Source organism: Stegastes partitus, unplaced genomic scaffold (assembly GCF_000690725.1).
Source record: "Stegastes partitus isolate 25-593 unplaced genomic scaffold, Stegastes_partitus-1.0.2 Scaffold176, whole genome shotgun sequence".
Lineage (NCBI taxonomy): Eukaryota > Metazoa > Chordata > Actinopteri > Pomacentridae > Stegastes > Stegastes partitus.
The window spans coordinates 582,578-605,314 of record NW_007577907.1 but is presented as its reverse complement, the minus strand read 5'-3'; the positions used below and the strand labels follow the sequence as shown (position 1 = coordinate 605,314).

General features: G+C 39.2%; 3 protein-coding genes across 4 annotated transcripts in view; all 3 read left to right on the top strand.

Annotated features, from left to right (window-relative positions):
- LOC103355954 (choline transporter-like protein 2) overlaps window positions 1-15,608 on the top strand; it is a 21,895-nt gene extending 6,287 nt beyond the window's left edge. For both annotated transcript variants that reach the window (XM_008279933.1, XM_008279934.1), the window contains exons 2-22: window positions 1,782-1,830; window positions 1,922-1,995; window positions 3,626-3,710; window positions 3,846-3,930; window positions 4,025-4,144; window positions 4,266-4,326; window positions 4,410-4,536; window positions 6,400-6,483; window positions 7,422-7,534; window positions 7,608-7,739; window positions 7,825-7,924; window positions 8,988-9,080; window positions 9,208-9,292; window positions 9,516-9,778; window positions 10,084-10,178; window positions 11,121-11,224; window positions 11,318-11,391; window positions 11,551-11,621; window positions 11,720-11,808; window positions 11,897-11,981; window positions 14,401-15,608. In XM_008279933.1, the coding sequence (XP_008278155.1) occupies window positions 1,782-1,830; window positions 1,922-1,995; window positions 3,626-3,710; window positions 3,846-3,930; window positions 4,025-4,144; window positions 4,266-4,326; window positions 4,410-4,536; window positions 6,400-6,483; window positions 7,422-7,534; window positions 7,608-7,739; window positions 7,825-7,924; window positions 8,988-9,080; window positions 9,208-9,292; window positions 9,516-9,778; window positions 10,084-10,178; window positions 11,121-11,224; window positions 11,318-11,391; window positions 11,551-11,621; window positions 11,720-11,808; window positions 11,897-11,981; window positions 14,401-14,510 (2,099 nt within the window). In that variant the 3' untranslated portion in view covers window positions 14,511-15,608. The remainder of the gene's footprint in view (window positions 1-1,781; window positions 1,831-1,921; window positions 1,996-3,625; window positions 3,711-3,845; window positions 3,931-4,024; window positions 4,145-4,265; window positions 4,327-4,409; window positions 4,537-6,399; window positions 6,484-7,421; window positions 7,535-7,607; window positions 7,740-7,824; window positions 7,925-8,987; window positions 9,081-9,207; window positions 9,293-9,515; window positions 9,779-10,083; window positions 10,179-11,120; window positions 11,225-11,317; window positions 11,392-11,550; window positions 11,622-11,719; window positions 11,809-11,896; window positions 11,982-14,400) is intronic.
- On the top strand, window positions 12,143-13,698 carry LOC103355953 (putative uncharacterized protein DDB_G0287113). Its single transcript, XM_008279932.1, has one exon. The coding sequence runs from the start codon at window positions 12,212-12,214 to the stop codon at window positions 12,737-12,739; it is 528 nt and encodes a 175-aa protein (XP_008278154.1). The 5' UTR covers window positions 12,143-12,211; the 3' UTR covers window positions 12,740-13,698.
- Window positions 15,394-22,737, top strand: LOC103355959 (coiled-coil domain-containing protein 151). Its single transcript, XM_008279945.1, is given in 12 exon segments — window positions 15,394-15,401; window positions 16,538-16,616; window positions 16,839-16,905; window positions 16,908-17,026; window positions 17,179-17,274; window positions 18,633-18,752; window positions 19,196-19,306; window positions 19,996-20,150; window positions 20,600-20,756; window positions 20,880-20,911; window positions 20,913-21,021; window positions 22,615-22,737. Coding segments are annotated over 12 exon segments (1,176 nt in total).

The window sequence follows — 22,737 nt, the reverse complement described above, 5'->3', positions numbered from 1 at the left end:
ATGGCGGCTGGTGATGTCCACAGGGAGCTCACACCGTCGCCGGGGAGCCATTTTGTGGGTTGCTAGGCATGTCTGTCAGCCAGAAGAATCCTTTTGTTCTCCACAAGTCTTTGTCAATACATGGACTCACACTGTACTCTTCAGTGCATACACTAGTATCACATATACGCATTTTATGATGCGTTACTTCTAAAATATCATGAATTTTAAATTGTCTGTAAAGAATTTGATGGTCTGTGTTAAATCAAGAAATGACAAATTGGTGAAACGTGTTGACAAACAAATGTGTTGAAAGTGACTGATTGCTCAGTTTCAGTTTCGGTTTTAAAAACAGATGCGATTAATTATACACATTTAACCATTATGCACTCCAGATGTATTCATGGAGTATTATTTTTTATTTTTTATTTTATTTTTTTTAATTACTGTGTCTTCTTCTTTTTTATTAGTGCTAGCAGAGATACACAGTGAAATTGGGCCAACAGGATGTTGTGTTTGTGTGTTTTAACCAGTAGACCACCAGACAGTAACTTTTCATGTTGGTGAAAGAGGGCCGTTTGATGTGGAGGAAACCTAGTTTTTAATAGTACAATTATGCATAATACAGTAACTCCGCACCTTTAATACTGTTTTAGTGGTGAGTCAAGTCTGTTTAAACATTTACATGAGCAAAATATGCCATTTTACCAATATAGCTGCTTGCACATTAGCATACTTACTGTTTCTACAAAGTTCTGCAGCTTACAGTTATTCCCTTTGTCAAAAGCCAGGGGTTCCCAAACTTACACTAAAAACACACAAACATGGTCATAATAGAAACACAAAGGAGCACAACTGCCTCACAACCGTGGTATTATTTTACAGCAATTTAATTTGGTCGAATGGCAGATTATATTGGTCAAAAAAAAATGTATTTTTAATTGGCTTTAAATTGTATGTGATTTCTAATATACATATGTGTGTGTGTGTGTGTGTGTGTTATGTGCTCTTTAGTGTCTTGTCTCATTTGGTCTGAAAAAGCCTAAGAGATTGCAAGAGATTGGTCAGATTGTTTGTCCAAAACCAAAAATAGTTAGTTTATAAAATAGTAGAAGCAGCAAATATTCACAGTTGAGAAACAACAGCAAACATTTTTGTTTTAAAATAACTTTTATATATCATAAACCATTAGTTTCTGTTAATTAACTAATCAATAATTTGTTTAAGCTGTTGTACTGTGGTTATTTGTTTATTTATTTAACTGCAATATAAAGTCCTGAACCTCTATGAAAACACCACAACCATGGCTGGAAGTACAGCCTAATGGGGAGGGAAAGAAGGGAAAACCTACTATAGATATTTTACTATTTACATTTTTAATTTGTTTGTATGCTTGTCGCGTATCTGCTCTGTGTAAGCACAGCCTGCAGTTCAGCTGAAAACTTGGTTGCAGCTGAGGCCCGTGTGGCTTCTCCGTTGCAGATTTGGTGAAGTTTTTAGATGGAATATATGTTGTAGGTCTTTCAGAAAGTTGAAAATCAGACAGTTTCTGTATCTGATAAACAGTGTCATTATGGTGATTTTTTTCAAATACATGACAGGCCTTTGAAACCTGCCTGTGATTTTTAGGTTCAGAGAGTTAAGGGGTTTTCATTAAAGTCTTTTTTGAATGTGAACAATCATAAGTGGTTCCTGGTCACCTAAAAAAATCCCTTAAATGAGGTTTTTATTCAACCAGCCTTTCTACATGTTTTGTGATAGAGAGAACATGAACAAGCCTGTTTTCTGTTTTTTATCGTCAGGGGAGTCCAGGAAGTTTGATCCAAACTTCAAAGGACCGATCCACAACAGGTGAGGCGTCTTTCTTACTATCTGCTCATGTTTTGCTCTCTGTAGTTATTATTGATGATATAACAACATGTTGCCTACTATCTGTCCTCAGGGGGTGCACAGACGTCCTCTGTTGTATTCTCTTCATCTTGGCCTTGTTGGGGTACTTTGCAGTGGGCATACTTGGTAAGACTGACCCTTAATCACTACAATATGTACTTTATATTATTGTTATGCATTTAAAACCAGTACAAATATGTAGATTGGGCTTTTTGCCATCAGTAGTATTTTGTCTGAGATGGTTTCTTTACAAACTAATGAGTCAAAACATTATGACACTCCTCATCTAATATGTTGTTGGTCCTTTGTGTGCTGCCAGAAGTGTGAGTGGTCATAAGGTAGTCATCAGTCCACTATAATTACAAATAGATACAGAAATTCACAAGTCTGAACTACCTGCAGTCTCATTAATTTATAGACACACTGAGATTCGACAAGCAACTTGGTTTTGGTTGTTGCTTTACTGATGAGCACGTTCTACAGTTATAGAAACATCCATGAGCACAATTATTAGGCTACAGGTGCAAGTAAATCCTGCTGTTAGACTGTGAGAACCTGAAAAATCTGTGAAAAACTGATTTAACAGAAAAATATTTAGACTTTTGTAAACATCCTGACAGCCGTGATGGAGCTCAGCAATTCATGTATCGCCTGCATGTCGTATAAACAGTACACAGTGTCATTAGATCCTGGCTAATCCTGTCCTCCTTGTTTTGAAAGTTTCTACTTGAGAAATGCATCTTAGAAATATTGCACGCATGCAGCCTTTCCTGTCTAAGGAAGACGCCAAAAGATTTGACTGTTGTAACGCTCTGTTTTCTGGCCTTTTAAAGAAATCTTCAGAAAATGCAGCAGAACAGAGACAGCATGTACTTCAGTTGTAAAAGCTCTTCATTGGCTTATTATGCTTTTAGTTTTTAAATCTCTTAATGGACTTGCTCCTGAGTATTTATCTGATTTGTTGATTAGATATGCCCTTTCTAGATCCCTGAGATCCTCTTACTGTGGTCTCTTCAATCTTCCTCAGAGTAGAACTAAGATGTACGGAGACGTTACGCTCTGTGTCATCAGCCCTCAGCTCTGAAAATCCTTCCAGGGGACATCAGAGCATCTGATTCAGTAGATAGCACTAAACACAACCGTAAAATGTGTCTCTTTCGGCCTGCATTTATGTAGTTTTTACTAAACAGTCTCATTTATTACTTTTGTAATGGACAATTTTTATGGATATTTTTGCAATAGTGTTTGATTTTTTAAATATTATTTGAATCAATTTTATTTTGTTAAGCCCTTGAAGTCCTTATTATGGAATTTATTCAGGTAAATCCCACGATAAAGAACACTATAGAGTCTTAATCCAAATATCAACCTTGTTAGGTTAATTCATGACCCCAATCATAACCTTTTTGGTGTAAAACTGATGTTATTTTAATGTACTATATAGAAACCTTTACTTTATTTGAACTGATTGATCAGCAGGTTGTATAAAACAGACACCACCCCGATGAAAGAAATCTAGCTGCAGACGTTGGACAAACTGGAGAACAGTTATGCAGCGTATTTTATTTCTGATACACTGAAGGTCACTGTGGTCTGTACCACACTGCGCTCAAGGCTGGAAATTGTTTGCATATTTAGGAAACAACACTTTGTCAATCTGCTTTCCCAGACTCTAAATCTTATATACATGTCTTTGCTTGTGTCTACATGTAGTTTGAGTTCAACGTAAAACTTTTAATTATTTTTCTCTGTGCAGCCTGGTCTCAGGGAGACCCCAGAAAAGTGATTTATCCCACAGACAGCAGGGGGCAGTTCTGTGGACAAGCTGGGACACCTCTGGAGTGAGTCGTCTGACAAAAACAATCTTTCACATGCAGATTATCCTTTGTACATTCAAGATAATGATATGTATTTAACACAGACATGTTTTCATAATTTAGGCCTAATTATAGTTTTGTGTCACTGTCGCGCAACAGGAAGAAACCTCTTCTGTTCTACTTCAACATCCTGAAATGTGCCAGTCCGTTGGTGCTGCTGGAGTTCCAGTGTCCCACCACACAGGTCAGAAACAGTGCCTGCATCTGTCGGTGATTATTGCAGCACATTCAAACAGCCGAGTTCACTGTTGTGACCATGTGTTCTAATTTGTGTCCAGTTATGTGTGGAAAGCTGTCCTGACAGGCATCTCACGTTGGTGAAAGCCAAGTTAGGCAACAAAGAGGACCGAGAATACTTCAAAAAATACTGCAAGGACGGAGTGGACTTTGCCACACTGGTAAACATTAAATAATATATAATATAATATAATATGTTCACTTATCATACATGCTTAATGTATTCTGTGAAGTGTGCAGTATGACAGAAACCTTCATTCAAGGCTGTTTTGCTTGATGTAGAGTCCTCCTGAGATCCTAAGGGATGGCTTGTGTCCTGCGATGCTGATGCCCAGTAAAGCCTGTAAGTGAAAAGCTTCTTTTAATTTTTATTACAAGCTGCTGTGTCTGTTCTCACTGTAACAAATTAAACTTCTCCCTCCGCAGTCACGCGTCGCTGCCTTCCTGCCCTCGGAACGATGAAAGGCGGGGTAGTGGTTGTCGGCAACGAGACCACATTTGATGCTGGGCAGGGCGTCAGTATTAATGCCTCCGAGGTGCTTGAGGCATCAAAGTGAGTCCTTTTTGTTGTTTAACATACACATGAACTCGAACGACATAAAATCTGAATTGTGGTACTTTTGTCTCCCCCTTCTGGCCATGAGAGTAAGTACAAAAACACTATCAATGCGTATTTATGATGTACAACCATCACTTTCTTTTTTTGGCTGTGGTCCTTTCTGTGGCAGCTGAATTTCTTCTTAATCAGGAGAAACGTTTGTTGGACGCTTTTAGTATCCGCCACTATGTTTGCTTGCCCCTTAAGCTCTGGTAAACCAATCGTTGCTAGTAGACATAAAATACAAGTGCACTGGAATGATGCCACAAAACTAGATTTCAAACTCTAAAATATACTGCAAAATACAGAAATATTTACTTGGTGCTGTTTGACTCAGTCAGCATTGTGTGATAGTTATGATATCACTTTCCCCCAAACCTGAACGTCAACAAACTTAAAATGTGTGAAATTAGCTTGATAAACCAAACATGTCATTAAAGATCTGTTTAGCAATGTTAGTTTATTGCATTGGTTAATTATCTAAAAGAAAGTAATCAGTTGGGCTGCAAGGTGGCGCAGTTGGTAGCACTGTTGCCTCGCAGCAAGAAGGTTGCCGGTTCGCTTCCCGGTGGGGACACTGGAATCTTTCTGCGTGGAGTTTGCATGTTCTCCCCGTGCAGCGTGGGTTCTCTCCGGGTTCTCCGGTTTCCTCCCACACAGTCCAAAAACATGTTGAGGTTAATTAGTGATTCTAAATGGTCAGTAGGTGTGAATGTGAGTGTGCTTGGTTGTCTGTCTTTAAGTGTAGCCCTGTGATAGACTGGTGACCTGTCCAGGGTGTCCCCTGCCTTCGCCCTAAGTCGATTGGGATAGACTCCAGCACCCCCGCGACCCTAGTGAGGATTAAGCGGTGTATAGATGGATGTATGGATGGAAGTAATCAGTTACTTTTTTTCATAATTTATCACTTTAAATGAATTACCTGTTGACTGTAGGTGCGACTAAAGGCAATTTAAAGGTGAATGGTTGTCTTAAATCATTCAAAAAATCCTGACATACAGCCCTGCAGAATCAGGCTACATCCTGTCAGCTGACAGCATATACAGCACAAACACCAGCACATCTCACTGCGGTAATTTTGGTTATATAAAAGACTTTACATTCGTATTTATTCTACATGCTGATGTGGGTTTGTTACAGCCTCGGTCTGCTTTGGTTCTGCTCCGTTGGTGTGCACCTGAAAGGGTGTTTATGTCAGCGTTTTCTTTTTATTAGCTTTGTGCAGGAGTTTACAAAACTCCCTGCGTATTATTATCAAGATGAAGAACTTGATACTTCCTTATATGTTGTATTCTGCAGCAGATTGCATCCATTTTTATTTGCAGTGTGGCATGCAGAAAGTTTTTGTGAATTATTAAAGTTTTGAATTAAAAATTAGAGTTTGGTCTTGTTCTTTTTTTACTGAGTAATTATGCTTAGCTGACACTGGAAAAAGGGAATTTATGCAAATGTATGTATGTGAAATATTTCTGCTGTGAACAGTTATGCTTATCTTCTTGGTTTATTGGTTCTTGTCTGAGGATGTTCAAAACTAACAGAAGCAGCTTGTAACAAGTGGCAGTAGAGCGATGCTGCAACAGTCTTCAGTATATAGATGATTTACAGCACAAGCACTGATTCAAGTAATTTATGATGAAAACGATGGTTTAGCCACCAGTGGTCCCATTCAGTCTGTCTACCCACACACTCCTCTGTTTAATTATTTTAGTTATAGGTCCCTGTTTGACTCGTGTGATATCATTTTGTTCCGTACTTACAATAGCAGATGTCGACAGCGTTAACTTTGTACACGCATGTCTCCATTTCCTTTTGTTACAGGAAGTCAAATGTGGTTGTAGAAGCTCGCCAGGTGGCCATGAGAATCTTTGAGGACTACACTCAGTCTTGGCACTGGATATTACTGTAAGTGTACTTCACTGTTACATTACCAGATTAAGTATTGAATTAAACACCAGGGATACAACACAGACTCACAAAAGCGTGTTGAGGCATCTGAACCTTTTCGCACCTGTCACATTTTTACTCCCTGTGGCCTCATCTTGCACTGCAATATAAAGTCCAGCACCTCAATGGAAACAGTACCACCAGGGCTAGAAGTGGAAAGAACTCAATAGTGTTGTCTCCTGTGCAGTATGAAACAATTATAATGTCATATATCATAAAAAAAAGAAAGAAAAAAAAAACAAAAGTAGAAATTCTTTAAGTATAGTTTTGCACAAGTTATAAATACCTAATCAACATATACAATATTTTTCAAATACTGGAAAAAAAATGGTGGTTTTACATACTACATATATTTTACTACCTACATTTTAAAAAATTGTTTTCATTATTGTTTCCTGTCTTCTTTGTGTAAACACAGCCTGCAGTTCAGTCATATAGTCCATGAATTTATGCTATGTTAATGTTGGTCACAGCTGAGTCACAACTGGCTTCTTGATTGTGCAGAGAAGCGCAAAAGAGTCTAATTAGTGCACACAATTAATTGTTGGCAATTTTTTGAGATGTGTAGAATTAAGTAATATTAATGAAATATTTTGATTTTAACCTCAGATTTGGTTAATTTTGCTAATGGAACTGTGCATCACACATGATTAGTTCAAGGACTATCGGAAAGTTTGAAATCTGAAGGTTTTTTTCTGCTTTAACAGGACTAACTGTCTCAGATAAATGGCATAATTTTGGCAATTTTAAAACGTAACATGCTTTTCAAAGCTGCAAATGGAATTTAGGGTTCAGAGGGTTTGCTGTGCTCAACTGATTGATCAATATGAAACCAGAATGTATGCATGACCCTGCTGATTTAGCACTCTAATATGAGTTATGTGTTCTCTCTCCAGCGGTCTGGTGATAGCCATGGTTGTGAGCTTGATTTTCATCGTCCTGCTGCGATTCCTGGCTGGTGTGATGGTCTGGGTCATGATTGTTTTGGTTATTCTCGTCATTGGATATGGTAAGTCTTTAAAAGTAAATTTGTTCTGCTTTAAGTAAAATGTCAATAAACTAATAAACCTATCTGTTTTTAGGTATTTTCCACTGTTATATGGAGTTTGCCAGTCTGAAGGGAGAGCCTGGTGCTGATGTCACCATCCGTGACCTCGGCCTGCAGACCGACTTCTCTGTCTACCTGCAGATCAGACAGACCTGGCTGGCCTTCAGTAAGAACACTTTGATTCTGTAATACGTCCCTCCATGTAAAGTGTTGATAAATGCTGTTAATATGCTGCGTTTACTGTTTTGCAGTGATCATCCTGGCCATTGTGGAGGTCATCATCATTCTGCTACTCATATTCCTCAGGAAGAGGATCCTGATTGCCATCGCGCTCATCAAAGAGGCCAGCAGGTCAGTCTGAACTGGGAATTCATCCCAGATTTGTGCAGGTTTTCTCTGTTCGGTTCTCTTGGCTGAAGTAGACAAGTAGCAAGATCTGCTCACATGTTCTAAAGCTGCACGCCTCAATATTTTTATATTAACAATGGATCAAATAATGTGAGGAGTTACTAGACATGATGAAGTCACAGATAATTATTACCCAACTCTGCAGTTTTTCTCCAATCATTGATGAATTTTAGAGACATTCAGCTCAGTGTTTTGGTTTAATGGTTTGCAACTGTATTGTGGTTTAGTTGCACAGTTCTCTTTAGCATAATGGAGCATGTTTAAGGTTAAAGCTACTATGTTTCCACACTAAAACATTGTCTTTTCAAAACAATCTCCCTCCAGACGGGTGTTCTAGTTTTATTTTTGGAAATAATCTTAATGCATAGTAATATACATGAAAACACATATCACATGGCCATTTATATACACTGGCTGGGTATTGGTGTCCTGTTAAAAACAAGAGGCAGCAGGGTAGTTGTTGAGTTGTAGAACATACTATAGAGGTAGATTAGAAATAGTTATGTTGAGGTGGAAATATTACTAGAAGTGAAAAAAACAGGCTCATCCATGGTTCCCATGCGTCCTGGAAAACCTAGAAAACCTGGAAAATGTTTGAGCAATTTTCCAGTCATGGAAAACATATGGAAAATGAGAAAAAAGTTCAGATGTCCTGGAAACCGTTAAGTTATCCTGGAAAATTATTTATCCTCCCCCTGCCAATGCAAACGGGTTAAAAGTTATGCAGATGCATGTCTATTGTTTCCTTATCTTCTGGGCATCCAGCATCTGCTGGATGTGTATAAAGGCAACTATGTGCCAAAGAGTTTTAACATAAGGTAATAATATGGAAATGCTGCATTTGTATTTTATTTTTTTGGTCCCAAAAGATGGAAAAACAGCAATAATTTGATTGTTTTCATTACACTGGGAGGAAATCTTTAGCTTTTAGCCTTACCTCCACCTTCTGGAGAATATTATATCTGAATTGTTGATTTATTTTTTCGATTTCTGTTTTCACTGACAGAGCTGTCGGCCATGTCATGTCGTCGCTGTTCTACCCGCTGCTGACCTTTGCCCTCCTGGCTGTGGTGATCGCTTACTGGGCTATTACTGCTGTGTATCCTTTCACTTGTTCGTGATGATCAGCGAGTCAGAGCATAAATGTGTCTCTTTGGAGATATTCCCTCTCTGTAACCTTTCCAGAGATTTGCTCTACTTGTTGCCTCCTTGACAGCTGTGACCAGCTTCTTGTCCACGTCTAATGAGCAGGTGTACAAAGTGTTCAACAACTCTGAGTGTCCGTTCTCACGAGACACCTGCGACCCCCAGGTACGCCTCCAAATGTCACCGGCACATTAAATTTACTTGCGAAGCATGTGTTTCAAGTGAGGAAATTTTAGAAAAGTCAGCCAAAAAAAAAGCATTGGGCAAATTTTTGATTACTCGCAGTCAGATTGTGTTGCTTTTGTACTTGGACAGCGCCTCAGATCAATGTGTGAAAAATCTTTCCAGTAATCTCACAGCTGCTGCTTTCCTCCTGCTCTCTCTCCAGACATTCAACACCTCCAATGCGTCAGCTCAGTGTCCCGATGCAGAGTGCCTGTTTGCCTTCTACGGTGGTGAGACTGTCTACCACAGATACCTCATTCTGTTCCAGTTCTACAACGTCTTCCTTTTCTTCTGGTGTGCCAACTTTGTCACGGCGCTGGGCCAAGTCACTCTGTCGGGGGCCTTTGCCTCGTACTACTGGGCTTTCAAGAAGCCCGACGACATCCCTGCCTACCCCATCTTCTCCTCTCTGGGTCGGGCGCTCAGGTTGGAAAAGAGTTTTTGAAGCATATCTGGTTTTAAATGTGCCTAATTGAAGCTCATTTTACACTGAATGGGGTGTTCTGTTCCGTAATTTATAATTAAAATCAGTAGGTGATGCAGTTTAGTGCAGCTTGATTGGTTTATACTTGGCAAGAAGAGATGCATAAAGCTGGCAGGATTTTAAAGGAAAAAGGTTATTCATGCCAAATAAGGCATATGTTGTGGTCGGTGGGTGGGTTACGATGCCCGTGTGGAAGAGAAAGGAGTCTATGATGCTGACAGTTGACCTGTTTTCTCCTCCTGTATAGGTACCACGCAGGCTCTCTGGCTTTTGGTTCTCTGATCCTGTCTTTGGTCCAGGTCATCAGGGTGATTCTGGAGTACCTGGATCACAAGTTGAAAGGTGGAGTATCTGGATTACAAGATGACTTCACATTAGAGCGAATTATAGTGGCTGTGTTACTTCATCATAGTCATGCATTTAACAGGGATTATGGTTATTGTTATTTTGTTGTTTTACTGGATCTTCATGAATCCTGATTTTAGAGTAATTTATGCAATCATAAAAGTAGCTGCCTAGAATGGACATGCTAATATTTAATTCTTTACAGTAACCGACCTTATACAGTATTACTAGTATTGTTGGTTTCAACATTTATTTATCTATTTATTTCATTACATTCCACCTACGTTGTCTAGTTTGCACTGTGTTACAGCTCCAGTCGTTTCATACTTCTCCCCTAGCCCACACATCATTTAATCCATTTTTTTCACACCGTTTTGCCTTTGTGCAGCAGATACACAAACATACCCTTTCTGATTAATTTATAGCACCAGGGGACACTGAGGTCATCAAAAGTGCAGCTCCTATCCTATCATACTGTTCAGTCTGTATATATACGTCATCTGTCTGATAGCATTAATGCTTTTTACACTGTTCATACTGTATACATACAGTTTATACTGTTCATACAGTTCATACCACTATTTATCTCTACCTGTAGATTTAGATGCTCTACTTCATATCGTATCCACGTCTGTATGTTTATGTATTCGTGTGGTTATAGCACTCTGTCCATACTGTTCATTTTGTTATACTGAGATGTGTTGTAGATTTTTGTAAGTATTTTTCATTTCCGGTTAGATGCTAAACTGCATTTCATTGTCTTAGTATTTGAATTCAGTGCAATGACAATAAAGTTAAATTGATCTCATGTATCTTCGACCAAGGTTCGACCTGAACGTAGTCAGTCATCATATTATTCTGTGATTGTAAACGCACCATTCTGTCTTAACAATATTCCTGCGTCTTCTTTATGTATTTGTTCTTGCGTCTGTCCTTCAGGTGCTCAGAACAAGTTTGCCAAATGCCTGCTAAAATGCATGAAGTGCTGCTTTTGGTGTCTGGAGAAATGTATCAAGTTCCTGAACAGAAATGCCTACATCATGGTGAGTTGTCGTAACCAGATACGACTGAAAGAAAGATGTTCTCCGCTTTGGGCTTTTGAATTTTTCATCTGTGTTGTTATTTTTATTCTTTAGATTGCAATCTATGGAAAAAGTTTCTGTACCTCAGCTCGAGATGCCTTCTTCCTTCTCATGAGAAACATTGTCAGGTGAGATTTCGCTCTAAAGTGATGTTTGAAGACTTTTACCCTTTTTGTCTTATTACAATAACATACTGACATTTATAGCCAGTATGCAGTTGAAGCAGTTCTTGGCCTATTTTAATGTGATATTTTCTTATGCTCTGCGCTGTCCTCATTTAAACACAGGGTGGCCGTTTTAGACAAAGTGACTGACTTCCTGCTGTTTCTTGGGAAGCTCCTCATTGTTGGCATTGTGGGTAAGGGAGTGTTTTATTTATAGATCTGAACACTGGGAAGAGATCTGTTTAGCTTTCTAGTTTAAATCCAGTAATTCACGTTTTTTTTCTCGCCATAGGGATTTTCTCTTTCTTCTTCTTCTCTGGAAGAATAAAAGCTGTAGAGGAGGCTGCTCCGTCTCTTAACTACTACTGGGTGCCAATACTGGTGAGAACACGTATATTTGTGTGATTTGTTCCCTGGTTTTCCACTCAGCTGTGGGCATTTGATAACACATATGCTTCTGTCCTCTTAGACAGTGGTAGTGGGATCCTACCTCATCGCCCATGGCTTCTTCAGCGTGTACGCCATGTGTGTGGACACACTGTTCCTCTGCTTCTGTGAGTAATTCTTCATGTGGTTAATGGCCAGATCGCCTCTCTCCTTCCTGTTTACAAGCACTCATACAACTGTCTGAAACTGAGCTGCTGGTTTCTTCTTCTTCCTGCTGTGTTTCTGACTCTTCTTCTTCTCTTTGTCTCCCATTAATTTCACTTTACTTTTATTTTCAAACATTCCATTCTTTTATGTTTTCATTTTTCCCTAATTTTCCATTAACCAAATCAAAAACATGGCACACCATCATGCTCAAAAAGGTGAGGACTTGGAAAGAAACGACGGGTCCTCAGAGAGACCTTACTTCATGTCTCCCGAGCTGCACGAGATCCTCTCCAAAACAAAGCATGTGGAGGAAGATCGCGATGGCGTTGAGGAGGTGGACGCTGCTAAACAAGTGGACGAGGTGAAGCTGGAGGAGGAGACGCCTCTTCAGCAGCAGGACGGAGAGATACAGCTGAAACAGCAGACGATGCTCAAGCAGGACAATGAGGAGGAGCAGCCTCTGCAGTCCAAGATGGACGCCGAAGAAGAGCCAAACGAGGAGGAGAAGAAGGAGGAGCAAAAAGTCAGTCCAGCAGAGGAGACCGAAAAGAAGGAAGAGCCAGTGATTACAGAAGTGGCAGAACAGCAGGAGTCGAAAACAGAAGAGAAGACTGAGGAGGTTGCAGCTGTGGAGGCTGAGAAACAGGAGCCTGGTGAAAAGAACGAGGAAAAAGAGGAGCTTAAAGAAGATAATCCTCCGGCTGCACCAAAGGAGTAGACGATGCAAAACAACTGAGGCCCCTCATGAAGCTTAAACAATGAAAGATGTGCAACGTTGTGATATGGACCTGTTCAATGTACGGCATAAAACATGCTAAAATTTCTGATCGCCTTGCTATGTGAGTGGAGTGACGTCCGTGTGGAGACGGTTGTGAAGGTCGAAGCAGGTTTAAAAGCCCAGTGCATCTCTGTAGCTTGAAAAAAAGAAAAAGAAAAACGCTCTTGTGTTGGTTTTAGAACAGTGTTGGTTTTTATATTGTGAAGATCTGTAGAACTTTGTGAGTGCTGAACCTGTGCCTGATTACTGTCACTGATATTTGTTGTCTTAATCTTGAATGCACTACAGAACCACTTAAGTACCGTGTTTACAGTCGGAAACAAACGCATCTCAACCAACGGTGAATCTCTTTCACTGTTTACAATAATACCAGCTGACGCCAAAATGTTACAGACATATTTAATATACTGTGTGAATATTGGGTCTTTCTTTTTTTCCTATGGAACTCGTGTATATACAGTAGTGTACGTCTGTTATGTATTTTTTGGCTTCAGTCTACTAGAGATCCTCGCCAAGACAGGATCCCGTATATTGTATTGCCACCTACTTGCCTTGGTATTCCGGACTGGCGTAATTGCTGTGATTGTGTCGCCATGATGCAACCATCATGACCTCTCGGATTCTACGGATTCTCCCCTCCCTCACCTGTTTACTGAGTCCACCTGCCTTGCTCTGTCCCTCCCCTCGGTCTGTCTCTCTTTCTTAAGTGCTGCATGGTATTGACATGGCCTTTCTGAATGCTCGCAACTAACATCTTAAATCTCTGGATGCTTTTGTACCTTTTATCTCTTGTTTGCCACCTTGTGAAAGATGTAAGTTAAATTTTTTCCACTGAAATTTACTGATGACATTCCATGGTTATTGGATGTAAATCTTGATTAAAGGTGATTGTATTTAAACATGGTAGTTCTGTTATGGGAAAACACAAGATTCTCGAGGTTGTTCGGTGTTTGGAAGCAGGTGAGTTTTAATGTCAAAGCCAGCCAAGACTTTGATTTTGTCTTTAAAGGGTGCTACTCCAACAGTTTTACGTGTCAAAATCAATTTATTTATCACACAGAGGGCTGCTCAGTATATTTAAGGCTGCATCTGATGACTACACATTTTAAAGAGGAGCCTGGAGATCAGAAACATGGGCATTTATTTATAAAGATTGCAGGTTTTTGTGACTTGATCCATGTGAGAGACAAAAATCTGTCTCCTTTTTTTTTGCTTGATTTGGAGCATTTGTTTCCAAATTTTTCCCCATTTTTGGCTGGTGGACCGTTAAAATGAATAGATGTGTATACTTGTGAACCCTAATCACTTGTTATGTGCAAAAAATATATTTATGAACTTACATAATAAACAATTCTTTGTAACCAAAATAAAGCATCCCCCATTTTTTAAAAATCCCTTTCATCATTTCTAGAAATTTTTCTTGGGACTCTTTTAGAAGTCCCAGCCTCCAGGCTCCAGCGCAGCACTAAAAGTACCGCTTTAGTTCTTAATAAGCTGACAGATAAATGTGATTACAGCAGATGATACAAGCAGGTTAAATTACAGTTTAGTGTTTGTATGCCCTTGTGAAAATGTTGTTCCTCTCTCTGTCCGTGTCACAGTGGAGGACCTGGAGCGCAACGACGGATCAGCAGAGCGGCCATATTTCATGTCACAGAGTCTGCTCAGCCTCCTTAAGAAGTCCAACGAAGAGTCCAAATCTGTGGACTAACATCTGTAAACAGTTAATGTGTGTACAGTATATATATGTATCTATGTGTGTGTGTGTGTGTGTGTGTGTGTGTGTGGTCTTTTTCAATTGAAAAGAACAGAAAGAGGAATGCCAGTGCCATTTTTTTTCTAATGCACAGTGTTTGCGCCTTGCTGTCAAATGGGATTCATTTATGTTGTCCGTATGATATTACTGATCCTTTTGTATTTTGAACAAACTCATCGACTGTCGCACCCAACAGGGGTGATTTTTATCACAGAAGGAATACGGGAGATTAAGTTACAGATGATAAATGTAGTTAATTTAAGCAACATATTGCCTTAATGCTTTCTTTTTAATTGTATATTTTGGTATTTTCTTGATTGTATTATGTCGCACAGTCTTGTGTGGAAGCTTTCAAAGGTCCAGTTTAGGGCCGATGGAGTTAGACTGTGCTTTATCAGTTTAACTAAGCATATTGCACTGATGGAAATTAACTCACCAAAGCAAAGTTTGGAGATTAACAGCTTAGTATGACAACCAAAGCCTTAAGAGATTACAAATGACCCAAGCATTTTAACCTGGATTAACATGTCTTTTTAAAAAATAGCTTTCATTTTTTACATATGCTCCACAGACTATAAAATGTGATCTTTGCTATTGTGCAAATTTTGAGTTTGTAGAAGTGTGTCATTGCCTTTTTTTTTGTTGGAAACTAATAAAACATTATGTTGCCATATCAGTATACAATGGGGGAAATAGCATTTTTAAAGTTTTTTATTATAAAAATGGCAGGTAAGTAATATATGAAATATACGAGCATTAGATATTTTTAAAATCTGAATTGTGCATCTACAATTTCTAAACTTAAAAAAACATGTTTTATGTGCAGTGATATGAAAACATGATGTGGTAAATATATATAGTAGAACAAGAGCAAAACCTGGTAGCCTTCAGAGTTTACAATTTATGTTTGTGTTGTATTATTTTTATAGGTCTGTAACATAATAGTTTTAACATTATAATTTGTTGGTAACATGTATGTGAAGTAGCCTTGTTGCTAATTTACAGCTTTAATTTAGCTTAATATGACATTTTTCAATAAAACTGACAAAGCTCGCATCTGTTGAGACTTATCTTTTGACTTGATTTGATTTTTGCATACATGTTGCAACTCTGTTCTCTGCCAGAGGTCGTCGGTTTGGTCAAAGCTAAAACAGATTGTACATGTGTTGGTCCTTCGCTAATTGTATATAGAAACAGCACAACATAAAAATGCCATTCAGTGCTGACTTGATTAAACCTCCGCTACACGAGCAAATAACGGAGCTTAAGCGTAAAATCCAACAACTGGGTAAGTTTGATTCGTGATTAACTGGTTTTTTAGTGGACATAACCAAATCCAACAGAAAAGGCAGCTACATACAGGCTGTCATTTTCGACCATTTCTACATATTCTTGATGTGATGATTAAATATGTCAGCTAGGGGGCGAAAGAACTGCATACTATGAGAACTCCCAGTCTGCCATGAAGAAGAACACACTGTCCATCCATCCGCCAGGTGAGGCAGGTGAACAACAGAAGACTGGCAGAAGTCAAGTGGACTCTGTTTTTAAAATTAGGTTATTTTGATTCTCTCTGCTTTTTTTGTTGTTGTCGTCATTAATAAGCTCAATCATAGCAACAACTTCCTTTCTTCAGAATTAACTTTACTGGCCAAACGTGTACACATTCACAAAACACCCATTAATGTTTTTTCACAAGGGCAACAAGTTGAAGAAGGAAAATAAGTGACCCAGCTACCATGTACAGCTCTAGATATGTGTAAAAGAGCATGCTTAAAGAACCAAAAGTTTAGTGCACATTGTGTATATTCTGTTGATACAGAAGTAGACATAGATAGGGACAACAGGGTAATTGACTCTTTATCTAAAAGAGCAAGGTTTTTGGAATTAAAATGATAATAGGCATGTAATTAGGATTAGGGTTCAGGTTTTGGATCTGCAAAAGTTTGCAGTTTTGTTATTTTTTGTCTTTTTCCCTTTAGGGTGAGGAACAAATCATTAAAGTGGCCTTTCACTAACAGAGGCTTGGAGAAGAATGCCTACCACAACATGTCAGCAAAGGTGAGAGGAAATGAATATGCACACCTCAGCTAGTTTTGCTATTAAAAAAAACAAAACAAATATTTATCATGAAAAGTGTTCACAGATATTAGTCAACACCCTGTTCTAACTATTTAAGTGTCAGTTGTGATAATTTAAGATTACTAGCAGTATGTACAAGTATATATACAGTTCTTTCCAATTCCTGCAGAGTTATTTGCTCAAAAACACTGTCTTTCTCAGGTGGCTGCCACAATGTTAGAACGCAGGGTGCTGTCCAAGAGGAAGCGTCTGAATGCTCTGAAAGCCACCATCTAGACCAACCAGTGACCAACCAGGTGAATATGAAGTACCAGAGACTGAAATCTGAGGGCAATGGTGGGGCAGCATCTGCTGATATTCGCACTCGCAAGGAAGAAGAAGATGCCATGGTATCTTTTGTCTTATCTTCTATCTATCATTTCTTTGGGAATTGGAGGTAATGTTTTTACAGTGCACTGAACGACAAGAACACACAGAGGTAAAAATAAATAAATAAATAAAAATACTGGAAGGAATGATTTGTGTATGTATGTGTCTTCAGGATCTGTTGGTGCTAGAGAACAGTCTGGAGAAAACCCAGTTCAAAGAGGCTACGAACATTACAAGTAACTATTTAAAACTCAAAAGTCACTTGCAGGTGAGTTCAGCATGCACGTTTTTGCTTTTCAACCTTAAAATAATGCTTTATTCCACATAAAACTCATCTTCATTTGCTGGAGACTTTACTGGATTATTTGTTGGCTCTATGGTGTAGCTTTGTTCACTGCAGCCTGCAGGTATAGTTTAGTAACTGCAAAGTAGCCCTCGGTTGGAAATTGCATTAGAGTGAAAGCACTTGTGTTTGATCAGTCTGTCAAATACTCTTTGTAGCATACTGCAATGTAAAGGCCTGTGCAATGACACATTGTTGTGCCTTTGATATGGAACTCTGTGTTTGTGGTATGTAAACATCAAGAGAGACAGCCACAGTGGTACAGTGCTTCCCTTTACCTGTCTTTGCACGTAGCTTTATTTGATAAATATCCTTTGTTGTGGACATTCAATCTGCAGTCACCCTCAAATCACTTCAAGTTATTGTCTATTGTATTTATTTATTTTACCCTGGTTGATTTGAGGACACTCATGGTCACCATAGTATCAAGTGCAGTAAATAAATACTGCCAACACTCCTTGAGCAGCCACTTTGTCAGAAATACATCAGAAGACCGTTTTTTTTCTTCTCAGTTTGGTTGCCATTGTTTTGTAGCCAGTGGCAACAGTTTACAGTGGCAATCAAACAAACTCATGTTGTCGGTAGGCATTTTGAATCCAGGGCAGGCAGCACAGATTTTACAGCTAACAATGAAAACTACCACGTTTAAATGGGATCTAAAAACATTCAAATGATAATTCTGATTAAATGCCAACCATAAATAGTAACAGACACTGGTTCTGATTTGCTAATAATTGTACAGAATATACCATTGAAGTTTCTCATTTAAAAATGTGGCTGTTGTGCTATTGCATATATACTATCAGATCACTTTATTAGGTACAGCTGGAAAATGTAATGAAATGAAATTAAATGAAAAATACATTATTTATCCCAGAAGGGAAATTCAATCTTGTAAAAGCTCACTTTTTTTTTTTTAATGCAATCCAATACAACATCTATCTCATACTTTGTACTTCTACGAAGCATCTACACGTTCAGTTTTTGTTGACGTTGTCAAAAAAAGATAATGCTACTTTCTGTACTTTCTAATTAGATCACAGTGAATTGTTGTGGTATACTAGACTGCATTACATTTAAAATTTCCTAAACTTTTACCTGTTTACCTCATATAAGGTGATGGGGTGGACAGGTGTACCTGATGAAGTGGCCGGTGTGTTTGTATCATATGTAGCTTTGGCTTTAATTTCTAGATCTCAGTCAAGTAATTCACATTTGCCTCCTTTTTCACTTTATCAATCCATGTCTCCTGTTCTCTTGCTTTTCCACCTTCATCACTTCAGGATGAAAGTCTGACTTTTGAGGGCCAGTTGGACATTCTGGAAGCAGAAAACCTGAAGCACAGACAGGAGCTTCAGAAGTTGCAGGTCATGAATGATGACGCCCAGCTCTCCAAAAAAGCTGCTGAGTTTATCGGCAACCTTCTCTGCTATGAGTTTGCAACATGCATGTTTGTAGTTTGTAAGAAGGATCACTGAGTCACCATTACTGTCATTTAGAAATTACTGTCTTAGAAATTATCTGGGTCACAAGTACAGTAGCTACATGGGCTGTAAGTGTTCCGCAACCTGATCTCTTCACTGTACATTGTGAAAACATACTGTTTTCACAAAACAATCTTATTTTCGGCCCTCTTTTTCTTTTTTTTCAAGACCATTGTGAATGAGGGTGCCATGCCTGTCCACACCTGACTCTGATGTTAATAAAAATGTTTCTCTTTTAAATTTATAAGCAATACGGCAGTGCTGTCATACTAGCACTTTGTTTGTCTCACTGTTTTCTTCGTTTCTTCCCTTGTTTCCTTTACTGCTCTTCCATCACTCCTGCTCTTTCTTCTTTGTTGCAGGCTAAGTTACAGCAGCTGGAGGAATTGCTCTTCAAGGAGCGTGAGGAGAGAGAGTGTCTCACGAAAAAGGCTGAGGAGCTCAAAGCCCAGGCTGAAAAAGTCGACAGACGGGTCAGATAAATATTTTTTCCAAACATATTGTCAGCCATCTCTAAAATCAAATGTGCCTTATATATTCATTCTGAACAGGCACATCTGAAGATAAAGTAAAATGTCAGCTGTCACAGAGAGAAGCAGAGGGGGAGGGACAGGGGAGAGGCGACATTGTTTAAAAACTGGGATAATGGATCATATTTTCAGACAATCCCCCTCAGGGAGACATTGATATTGTTGCAAAGGGTTGTACACGTGGAAAGTTTCATAAACAGTTGAGCAACAAATAAAAAAAATGCATGAAGTAGATCTGGAAAGTTACAGGTGATGGTCCACGTGGACAAACTTTATCCGAAAGCTGTAGGAAGACATCAGTTTGGATAGACCATAAATCCAGCTTAAGCACTCTTACCGGCCATAAAAATCTAAATGACTTAAAGTACAACAATCACAGAAGGGTCTAAAACACCCTCAGTATTGTCTGATCTTTGGGAAAAAATATGATGTGATTCAAAACAAAGCCATTTTGTAGAGCGAGAAACAAGAGGCCTTCAGATGTAACAAGGAGGCCACCAAGGTCACAGATTCACAGATATGGGTCTGGAAAGAAAGGATATAATAGATCTGCTCTGTGTGATTGGAGAAGAGCTCTATGTTTTCATGTGGTTGCTGATAGACTTTTTGTCTGTTGTGTTCATAGGAGATAGTGGATCCCGTTACTTCTTAGGGGGGGGACACGTCAGCATCTGGAGAAGCTGAAGGGGGAGAACGAGGAGCTCCAGGTGCAGCTGAAGCAGCAGAAGGAGCTTTTGATCCAAGAGTTTGAAAATATAAAATATTCAGGGTGGGTTAAATTCTCCAGGTGAGACCCAAATGCAACCCACTCATTTACCAGATTCTCCAGTCTGTAATGTAGTTAAATACACGTCAGTGATAAACCTTAGAATTACAGTAAATTACTCTGAATAATAAGTTCAGTTTGACTTCTCTATCCATATGCGGGCTCCCACTTTCTTGAATGTGTGAGAACTTTCTGTTTCTCTCTCGTTTCTTTCCACTGCTTCCTCTTTCTCTTAAATGATGCTTAAAGGCTGATATCAATGAATTTACTTCCATTGCTGCTGCACCAAGTCATGAAGTTGGGCAGCATCCAACGCCCATCCAGTTCTAGCTGAGAGGAGGTCGGGCTGACACTGGTTGAGCCACCTTTTGTTGGCCTGAATGGTTATCAGATGGTCCCAGTGCTATTTGTGAGTGCAGCTGTGCAATACTTATTCTCAAGCCTCTCCTCTTTCTGTGTGGTTTTATTAGTCATAAGCAGATTTTGGAAGAGTGTGAGCAGCTACTACAGGCTCTGCAGCAGAGGTGTAATGCAGGCAAAGAGCACCTACATGGGTTTGTTAAAGCCTTCAGCACTGCCCGACCCACACTTGAGCACCTGACAGACAAACTGCGACACATCACAGTGGTAAAAAAAACAACAACAAAATGACCACAACTATAGTCTTTCATATTCCTAAAATTGATCAGTTGTCTTTAACCCTTCAGTACACCATTCTTTCCCTGAAAATGTTTTCTATTCCTGTTCCAGAGTGCAGACACAGTTGCTGAAGTGCATCCAGACTGATATGTATGTGGTGGAGCTGATGACCCAGTTGGAGCTGAAATTACAGATGCTGCAACAGGAGCTTAAAGGAAAGGATCTGGCTGCTTTTAAGAAGGAGGAAGAGGAGGTGAGACAAAGCAAATTCTCAGCAGGCATCACGGAAGCTTGAAATACAGGTTCTTGGTCTCGATAGAATATGCAAAACATATTTGTACTGGCAGAGGTAATCCTCAAACTTGTGCAGACGATTTTTGTACCGGTAATTATAGGTGTGAAAAGGGCATGGCAGGCAATTAGATGAATAACACTGTATGTGGCATCCCCAATTAACAGAGAATGCTGGCCCGTCAGTGGTATGTCACGTGTAAAGAGCTGTTTTTGATGAGATGCCTGTTGAAGGTCACGTGATCAGCACTGCTAACTGATGGCAGGAAAGGTGTTATAAACATTGTGAAAGAAATTGAAAATAAGACATTTTCAGGTGCCGCTATAGCTCACCTGGTTGAGCTGGTGTCCCATGTACACGGGCTACAATCCCCAATGTGGAGGTCATGAGTTCGAATAACGCTCATGGCCCTTTCCCACACGTCCTCAACCCATTCTTCTCCCCCATTTTCTTGTCTCTCTCTCACTGCACTGCATCAAATAAAGGCCAAAAGGCCAAAAAAATAACCTAAAAAAAAAAAATAAAAAACACACATTTTCAAATAGAACAATTTTGAAAACTAATGGCTTTGAGGAGATTGTGTCAGCTTGAACTTGAACTCTTTTTTTAAACCTATATTACACAACGCGAACGTGAACACAGCGTGGCCCAGCGAGTACACATGAACACTGCTGTGCTTGTTCAGCTTATCTGAATGGAAAGGCAGCCATTAGAGCCACCTGAAGTGTTTGTTCTTGATTACTAACGCTCAACAGTCCTCTCTCTGTTTGAGAAAATGGGATACAGAGTGTACCGCAGAAAGCATGCAACACTTCACCTGACATTCACTGATGACATTGATTTTACTCTCAGCTCCATTTTTGGAAAATGTAATCTTTCTCGCTGACGTAACTCTGAGCTGATAATTTGAAAATCAGTGCAGCCTTGTTTGCTTGGCAAATATTGTTGGAATTTGCTTGGCGGTCGTCTTTAGCTCTGCAATTAGGATTAATGTGATGCTTGATAAAGATCAATGGATTCATCTTAGCATGACTAGATACAGGACTAGAACATCAGTTTAGTACTCAGTGTTTACTCTTGGCTTATGCACATGACCATTTAGGATCACATAAAATAGACAAAAAGAATATCTATAGATAATTACAGGGTCAGTCACTTGTATGATATTTCTGAAGTTGCCTAAACTAATTTGATTTCCATGTGAATAAGAAATAGTACATTCATTTTAAAAAACAAACAACAAAACTACCATAAGACCCAAAAATCATAAACAGACCAACATAAAGTCAGACATCATGGAAAGTGCATTGACTAAAGCAGAAAATACATGTTATTCTGGTGGGAGTCATTCACTGTTTTTCTCTGTGTGACTTTATGTTCCACTGAGCAGTTCACTGTCTGGATCGAAGAGAAACAGCCAAAGTAGAGCACCTGAGTCCAACTAACGGAGGATGAAGCAGTGGACCTTTCCACTGATGACGAGTTAGCAGTAATACACAGTAATACATGTAAACGATGTAAATCTGACTTTATTTCGTTCTTCGTGTTGCAGAGGACAAGAGCGGAGAGAGCGAGGCTAACATCATCTCACGTGAGGCTCTGAAATGTCAGTCTGAGCTGATCGTTAAAGCCAACTCTAAGAGGAAGCCGTGGAAAAAGTAGAAGGGCAAGTTCTGA